The sequence below is a fragment of the Meriones unguiculatus genome, chromosome 16, assembly GCF_030254825.1.
Source record: "Meriones unguiculatus strain TT.TT164.6M chromosome 16, Bangor_MerUng_6.1, whole genome shotgun sequence".
NCBI lineage: Eukaryota > Metazoa > Chordata > Mammalia > Rodentia > Muridae > Meriones > Meriones unguiculatus.
The window spans coordinates 8,940,560-8,949,289 of NC_083363.1; the positions used below are offsets into that span (position 1 = coordinate 8,940,560).

The window sequence follows — 8,730 nt, forward strand, 5'->3', positions numbered from 1 at the left end:
CCAATCCTTTCCAGCACCGCAACACCAGGTAGGAGAGAGAAAGGGTTAGTGGGAGAGGGGGGTTAGTTCTCTTAGCTGCTTCCTGATGGTCAAGGTTGTTGGGTTCCTTGGAGCCAGTCCAATCCTTGTTTCAGGAGATCTCCAACTTCTTGTCTCACAGCAGCAACTAGGAGCAGCAAAAGGGAAGAGACGGAGCAGCCTTGTTCTTTTTGGAGCCACTCCTCTCTGGGCTCTGGCATTTGTTCTCTCTCCAGAGTCCTCTCATTTAAACTATCTGCAGCTGGCAAAGAGCTCCTCCCAGAGCCCATATGAAGCAAAGAGTCTGCTGCTGTGAACTGTCTGAATCAGTCCCAAATCCCACACCTGAAACCAAAACAAAAACATGTTTATATCCACAATACTCTGTAGACCAGACTCGGCTTCAAACTCAGAAGCCTATTGCCTCTGCTTCCTAAGTGCTGGTATTAAAGGCATGTACCACCACCACCTAGCATAAACATTTTTAAATTCTGTCTTTATAAATGTCCTGTGGGAACAAAGAAAGAATATCAGTTGTTTTTGGGTAGAGTGATCTATAAATGTTACCTCAACCAAGTTGGGTGACTTTGTAATATCTTTCATGTCCTTACTGATCTACTGGACCTGTCAGTTCATGGGAGAAAGATATTGACTGTCTCTTCACTTGAATTATAGATTGTCTTTTTCTCCTACTAATGTAAGTGTTTACTTCATGTATTTTTCATCTCTGTGATAATTGCATAAAAGTTTAGGGTTCTTAACTCCTTAATAAACCATCTCCTTTATCACAGATGATCTTTATCTCGGGAAATGTCCTTCATTCTGTGATCTCTTTTGTGACTTCAGCTTTCTTCTTATTAGTGATAGCATATGTATCTTTTTAGTGTCTTTTTTATTTTAAACACAACAATCTCTTCCTTTCACTGAAGTATCTGAACCATTTACTTTTATTATGATTATATTAACTGTCATTTTTGCTACTTATTTTCTACTTGATCTAAATGTTTTTTGTTGCCCTTTTCCATTTTTTCTTACTGTGATAGTGTATTTGATGATCATATTTTAGCTCCTTTTTATTTTTTAGCTGTTACTTTTATTCTGTAGTTTTAATTACTTGAAAAGGTTTATTATATGCATCCTTAATGTACCACCCTTCTGCCTTCAAGTGACACTACTACACTTCACACACAGAAATAGTCCCCTGAATTTTACAATAGATGCTCCCATTTCTGTTCCCCCAGCCTTTGTGATATTATCACAATTTAATTTTTTTGTGTGCTAAAAATCCCACACAATTACTTTCATTTCAAGATTCTATTAACATTTAAAGGAATTTAAATGATACGAGATTCTCCCTCCCTCTCTACTTTCATATGGCTCTGGATTCCCACTTGCTATCATCTTCACCTTTGATGAGAGAATTCTTACATTCCTTTTAAGAGTCCTCTGATAATGAATTAATTATTCAGCATCAGTATGTCTGAAAGTGTGTTTTGCTTTCATCTTTAAAAATCCATTTTGCTGAGCTAGTGCATTTTTCTGGGATGGTAGAGGCTTTATGCTTTTTTAGAACTCAAAGGCCATCGCCCTGTCGTCTTATCTGCATTGTCCAGCTCATCTTGGTTCCTCTGTGTGTCTTCTCTGGCTGTGCTTAAGATTTCATTCTCTGCTGATGTTGAGCGGTTTATCATGACATGCTTTGATGTGGTTTTCTTCCTATTTCTTATGCTTGGGGTTTGCTGAGTATCTTAGTTCTGTAGTTTGTTGGTTTCATAGAATGTGGAAAGATTTTATTCATGTTGCTTCATATTTTTTTTCTGTGCCCCATCTCTCTAAGAAATCTAGTTATAGATAGATTTGGTGCTTGTCCCACTTCTTGATGATTTCCTATTCTCAGGTGGTCTCCCTCCCCCTCGTGTGTGTGTGTGTGTGTGTGTCTATCTATGTCTGTGTCTGTGTGTTTCATTCTGAGTAGCTTCTATCATCATGTCTAGTGGTTTCTCTGGCATTTTCCTCTGCACTTTGCATTCTGTGATTAAATCTGTTATGTGGGGGGGGGTTGTTTTGTTTTTATCTCAGACACTGGCTTCTCTCTAGAAGTTTGGTTCAGAGCTTTGTCTCTTTCTTGTATGTGTGTGTGAGGTACCTTTCTCTCTAGTCCTCTCAGAAGTCTTTAGCCTTGAGTAACAAGCATGCTGAAGTGTGTCCTCTGGCTCAGGGAAGCTCTCTATAGTCTTTAGATTACCTCTGCATTTCTGTTCCTGTATCACTCTTCTTAAAAGCCCTAGCTGTTAAGAGGGCCATAGCAGCCACATGCCCTGTACCTTTCACTCTCCACATCAAGCCTGCGGTTGCTTACAATGAACTTAAGTACATGGGTGCATCTGTGCTTACTTGCTAAGTACCAGGGTTCCTTGCATACCTCAAGGGCTGGGTTGTGAAACTGAATGGCCTGGATGTGTTGCAGGGCTACATGCTGTGTTTAAGCAACCCCACTGGCTTCACTTTACAGAACCTGAGTGACGCTAAGGCAACCTGCCCATCTGTACCTTGCAAGGTTTCTAACTCTGTAGATGCTTGGCAGGAAATCTTACAGATTCAGGGCTCTATCAGATGCTGTACTCTTGCCCCTCACAGACAAACAGACAAGTATACATTTAGGTATCAGTTCTGACTTCTCAGCTCTATTCTTTCCTGGGCCACCAAGAAACAGCTAAAGAGCCACACACTGGGAGGCTCAGCCTCCTCCTTGTGACAGTTGTATGTGTGCCTTGTTCTGATATGATATACTTTCTCAGCTCCGAACTGTGTGCTGCTCTGGGTACCTCCTTCTTCCTGGTGGAAAACAAGGGCTTCAAATCACTTCTTGTGTCTTCTCTATTTCAGGCATCAGTAATGCAGAGGCACGGCAGCCAGGGAAGGCCCCCAACTTCAGCGTCAACTGGACAGTGGGAGACTCCGCCATTGAGGTCATCAATGCCACGACAGGGAAGGACGAGCTAGGCCGCCCATCCCGCCTGTGTAAGCACGCGTTGTACTGTCGCTGGATGCGTGTACACGGCAAGGTACTGAGGCGCCCTCACTGGGTGTCGGCCTACCTCCCCCAGCGTGTCCGTTTCCATTCCTTCCATCCCTCCTGGTTTTCATCATCATGTCATCATTGCAACTTCCTAACAAGATCATTTGAAAACTCTTCTTTCTTCAGATTGTTGTTAGTATAAATGTATGGCCCCTGTTCCACAAACCTGAGAGCTACCTCAAAGGCAGCTTTCTCCCTCACCCCTGCAGTCTTAGCTACTGTCCTGGCATGAGGGAAGGTGACTGCTCGTGCCACTGTGCTGGGAATCATGAAAAAGAAGGGCAGTCCCTTGGCACTGCCCTGTGATGGCTTCATCAAGGGTCAGAAACTTACTTTAGCTCCAGAGCCCTTTTCACCAAGTAAAACTTTAGGTACTAAGGCAGAATAACATTAGTTCTTGTCTAAGTTCTTATCAGGGATATGGTGTTTTCTTATGAGGCCAGCTCAGAGCAATGGTGTGGGGCTCAGACAAATTCTACCATTCTCACGGAGACAGACAGATGCTCTCATAGTGGCCCCAAGGTCTTAGCAGGACACCTCCAGGCTCTGCCAATGTGGCAAGGCATTTATTACCCAGGTGTTCTTTTTAGTAGTTACAAGGGGCAAATTCTACTCTGCCAGAAGCATAGGTCCTGCAGCTGTCTGTCTGACCCGCAGGCTACTGCTTAGAGATGAAACTGAGCTTCAGGCCTGGCCTCTGGTGGGTACTTTTCCATCTAGAAGAACACCACCTTCTGTTTGTCCTTTCACAAACCAGCACAATTCTGAGCATCATTTTTGACCATCATGCTAGGTTTCTTTCTCTTCTGTTGCTGTTCCAATAGTTGCTTTACGTGTGCATGTATCCTTCTACAGGTCTCCCCCCACCTGCTGCGCACCAAGATCACTAAGCCCACCACATACCACGAGTCCAAGCTGGCAGCGAAGGAGTACCAGGCTGCCAAGGCACGTCTGTTCACTGCCTTCATCAAGGCAGGGCTGGGCGCCTGGGTGGAGAAGCCCACAGAGCAGGACCAGTTCTCTCTCACTCCCTGAGCCAGGCGGGTGTCAAGCACAGAGTGCGAGGCTGCAGTGCCGAATCGTCCCCCAGAGCCTTGCATCTGAACTGGGACAGGTGTGCACCTTGGGGAGGGCATGGGGAGCCTGGACATCAAGCACCATCCCCAGCAGCTCTCACCCCAACAGGGCAGCAAGGGGATGTGTAGGGTGCCAGGCACCTCACATCTGAATGGGGATCAGGCGCACGGTGGGGATGCATGGGGGGCATAGGGGCCCATCACCACCCCTTGCCACACATTTCCCCTCTTGAGCTACCCAGTGACCGCTTCATATCTCAGTTTACATTAGACATTGAGTTCTACTGAGTAGGGCTTCCTCGAGTATAGGAAAATAGAAATTACTTTGTGTGAGATTCTTGAATAAATAATTTATTCAGAGCTTAGGAATGAGATTTATAAAATAAGAAGTAATTATGTCAGGTCACTTTTATGCCACATTATTTTAATTGCAAAAAAAAAAAGCGTTTATATGTGAAAGAGCACGAGATTATAGAGGTAGGAAGTAGAAGAGAACCACCACACACAGATCTATGCGTGGCCGCTCCTCTCGTAGGTCCTTCACAGTTAGGTTCTCACAGTAGGTTTTAGCAGCTCTCCTGGGGCGACCCAGCATGATATGGTGTGATCTGGGCACACACTAGCCCTGCAGCAGGGATGCTGTGTCCTACAGAGTCATGACCTAGGATCTGCCGCCTCAGCTGCCTCTAGAAACTTCCATGCCCCTGGTTAGGCTCAAATCATGGAAAACTCGATTTGCTTCTAATTAATTGAAGATCAAATGTGTCCATAGCCTGTATTGGCTGGCCATCATTTGGGGGTTCTAACCAGATAGGTTTTGTGACCTCGAAGAACTCAATAGGACTGCTATGCACACAGAGCACAGCCTTCCTTCTGCTCCTTCCTTGGGATCTGGTGGGTAGGAACCACTCAGAAAGCTTCACAGGATGGAAAGAGTTATTTAAGCGGGTACCATTCTTGGAGCGTGCCAGGTAAGGCATATTGTTAAATTATTCCTTCCAGCTTTATCAGACACATGTTTGAAAAATAAAATATTCAGGTTGAAGCTGGTGAGACAGTGTAAGGCTGGAACGCTGCAGACCAGACATTGGTGTCTCGGACAGGCAGGCCTGGGTGCTACTGGCATCTTGTGGCTGAACCCCAAGATGCTGCTCAGCACCCTGTATGCACAGGGTGGCCCCAGGGCCCTAGAGTGGACCATCTGGACCTCCTGTGCTTAGACTTGCCCCAGGTGCCTTGTTGCTTCCACTCAGGATTAGGGAGGAATAGAGTGGGAAGGGGCTGTGGCTGTCAGCTCAGTGTGCCAGCCTGGTCCAGCAGGTTGCTCTGAAGAGCTTCAGGGCCATGAGCAGAGAAGGTTCATACTCATCTCTCAGCACCCATCCACCACAGCTGCATCCAGAGCACTGACGGTTGTGTGGCTCTGGCTGTGTTTGTGTCCTTGACACACTGAGAAAAAAACAGAATGAGCATAGTCACTGTCAGTTCCACCAGATTCCCAGCAGACTCAAGAGGCTGTGTGTTGTTGCTTAAGTGAGACCTACTGTGTATCCATTTCAGGAGCCCTGACTGTGTCCTTGTGAGTATCTCCATTGGTTTTCATCCTGTGGGGCTTGATCCTCATTTCATGAAGGTCCTACCAGATCCCCCTACTGACATGTGCTGTCACAGACATCTCCAGTTCACCACCTGCCCTCCTGACAGGGGCGAGCCCTCCCAAGTCAAGATTGCAGGGCCCTGTGTGCCATGGCGGGGCCTCGTTTGGGTGAAATGCACTGGGGCTCCTTAGAGAAAGGGTCTCATTTTATCATAGTAGCGCCCCTTCCCCACCGGCTCCTGCAGTTTCCAGACAGAAAAACACCATGTTGGTGTGTTCTTACTCTTGTTTTTAAATTGTATTTTTTTTCTACTGGAGATGGGGAGATGGACTTAGTTGGGTTTTTTGTTTGTTTGTTTGTTTGTTTTAAAATATATTTTGATTATAAAATATAGCAAAAGTATATACCATATTCACTGAAAAAAACATGCATTATAACACCTGGCTTTCCATGTCAGATCAAAAGGGCGCCCAACCAGGAAGTGAATGTTACAACACATAGAGCATCTAAAACCACAGGGGCCTGTCCTGGTTAGACTTGACCTAGGCCCTGGAAGTAGGGAGGAACACAGCCTGGAAGGCAGATGAGGGATGCACCAGCTTCTCGTCCTTCCAGGACATGGCAGCTCAAACAGCCAGTCCGTGACCAGAGAAAAGGGAAACAGAAATGTTGGTTTAAGATACTAAACTCAGCCAGGCACCTTTTTAATCCCAGCGCTCGGGAGGCAGAGGCTACACAGGGAAACCCTGTCTCAAACAAAACAAACAAACAAAAACTCAGCTCTTTGAGCCCCTTCCTGAAGGTCGCTATGGGTAACATCATGATGGTAGTTTGTATCCAGGACCTAAATGTTACAGACTCAGCAGAAAGCTTGACAGGCCAAGAACCTGATGGGAATGTTTTGGATACTTCAGGAAGTTCTCTATTGTGTGAATTTAGCTAACCCTGAAGTATTTAATTCCACAAAGCAGTATCCCTCAGGATTATTCAGGCCCATCTCTGACGGGGCTGTAGATACACCATAGGAGGTCATTCCACCAGGGAGTCTTGGGCTAGCATGTCTGTGCAGAGCTGGGGCCCTCCACTTAGCTCTAGGCAGGGTGGATGTCTGTGCCATTAGGCCTGAACCATTAATGGTATCAGGAAGTAGCATCTCTCCCATCGAGGGACACCAAAGAACTTTGAATCCGAATCTGAGTCTTTCATCATTCTTCCTTCTTTGAAGATTTTTTTTTTTAAATTAAAAATAAGTTTAAGTGTGCAAGCCATCATCTCCTAAGGCATTGCTCTCTGTTTATTTTGTTCCTCAGCTCCTCTTACTTCTAGGCTGCGTTTGCTGCATGGTTTTTAAACTTATGTCTCCCCTTTAGTTTCAGACAGGTGCACCAAAGGTGGGCAGCCACCAGAGGGTCAGAAATGTGGGGGGAGCTGCACATCCCCCTGTGCTAAGAGTAAATGCGCACAATGCAGGAGCAGCTTGTCACTTCCAAAATACTTTACTCCAGAATTGTCAGTTCTGTCCCATCACAACTTTGATCCAGAAAGAGAAATAAAGTGAGCTGAAATTCACACCTGTAAGTTCTCAAAATTAGGGAACCTCTCAGAAGATTCCTTCATAGCATCAGCCCCAGACTACATCACAGGAAGGGCAGACTGTACCTGTTCAGTGTGCACAGCTTGTATGTGTCCTTGTCTCTTGGCACATCTGTCATGTGACAGTCTCCCCAAGGCTGAGGGGGTGGTTACCCACTCTGCAGCTGTGAACTGCTCCACACTGGGGCTACTGAGTTCGTGTGACAGTGGGGAATGGGGATGGAGAAGCCGCTGACCTGCCAGGGACCATGAGCAAATTAGTCACATAAGTCTGACCAATCACGACTGGCTCCTCAGGGCACATCCCTCTTTTCACATCTCTGTGGTAGTGCCTGTACTTTCTGTTTGCTGTTTGAATGACAAGTGCCCAGCCTCAAGCACTTAATTGTAGCCACAGCAGGAGCTGATGGAACGTAAGGAACTGATGGGCCGTTCTTTTGAATGGAGCACAGTGGGTTAACAAGCACAGTTTGTGGAGTGTTAGTGGAATAAGCCCCTAAAAGCTGTTTGCTTTTCTGGGCTTTGAGTTATATACTTTTAATTTGATTTTAGAATTTGGACACTTTACATGAATGTAATTCCGCCAAGAAACGTGTTGCTAAGATACAATCCTCAGTGTTCTCTGTATGTATATTTATGTATATACCACATGTTACAGCCTGCATGAGCTTCCTCTCACAGAGCCCAGCCGGAACTGAGCATGAGATGCTGTCACATGTAGACAAAGGACTGAGACGTTCTCAATAAAGACTAAGATGTTTCACTACAACCTGTGCAGATTTTCCTTTTCACTGTCCTTGCCTCCATTTTCAGGTCTTGAGTCAAATCCTCGTGATCGTAGTTTGACCGGTGTAGAGCTCCGCCACCTGAGAGCTGTGGGCTTGAGAGTTTTCCGTCATCTCACTTCCTGTACATGGCACCAAGTGCTCGGTGTGTTTATCCAGCGTGAGAGCCCCTGGTTCCTTGCTCCTGGATTCTGTGTCTTCCTGCAGAGATTGTGGCTCTGCTCCAGTATTCGGGGCTCTGTGGAAGGAAGGGCAGGCATGATTCGGGGAGAGTTGCCTACAAGACTGTTCCTAGCATAATCTTAAGAGAATGTGTGCGCATTAATTATGTACAGGAACATGTGAGTGAGTCTACAAGGAAGGGGCTTTTTATGCCCTTCTCTCCAGGGTCAGAGGCTATTTGGCTAGGTCATACAAGAGTCTGCTTCTCTACTCCTGTCTCCTGTCTTTTGTCTTTTATTCTCTGTGAATGAACTGAATGCTCTTTGCCATACTGCAGGTACACATATACCTACTTGACTTAGCTTTTTAGCAACCTGTTTACCACTCTAGCTGTCGGTTGAACCTGGGAGAATGGATCC

General features: G+C 45.8%; 1 protein-coding gene across 8 annotated transcripts in view; it reads left to right on the forward strand.

The window, feature by feature from the left end:
* Adarb1 (adenosine deaminase RNA specific B1) overlaps window positions 1-8,133 on the forward strand; it is a 122,344-nt gene extending 114,211 nt beyond the window's left edge. For 7 of the 8 annotated variants that reach the window (XM_060369302.1, XM_021630935.2, XM_021630937.2 and 4 more), the window contains 2 exons: window positions 2,905-3,083; window positions 3,953-8,133. In XM_060369302.1, coding sequence (XP_060225285.1) covers window positions 2,905-3,083; window positions 3,953-4,132 — 359 coding nt within the window. In that variant the 3' untranslated portion in view covers window positions 4,133-8,133. The remainder of the gene's footprint in view (window positions 1-2,904; window positions 3,084-3,952) is intronic. The other variant, XM_021630940.2, reaches the window with a different exon arrangement.
* The last annotated feature ends 597 nt before the right edge of the window (window positions 8,134-8,730 follow it).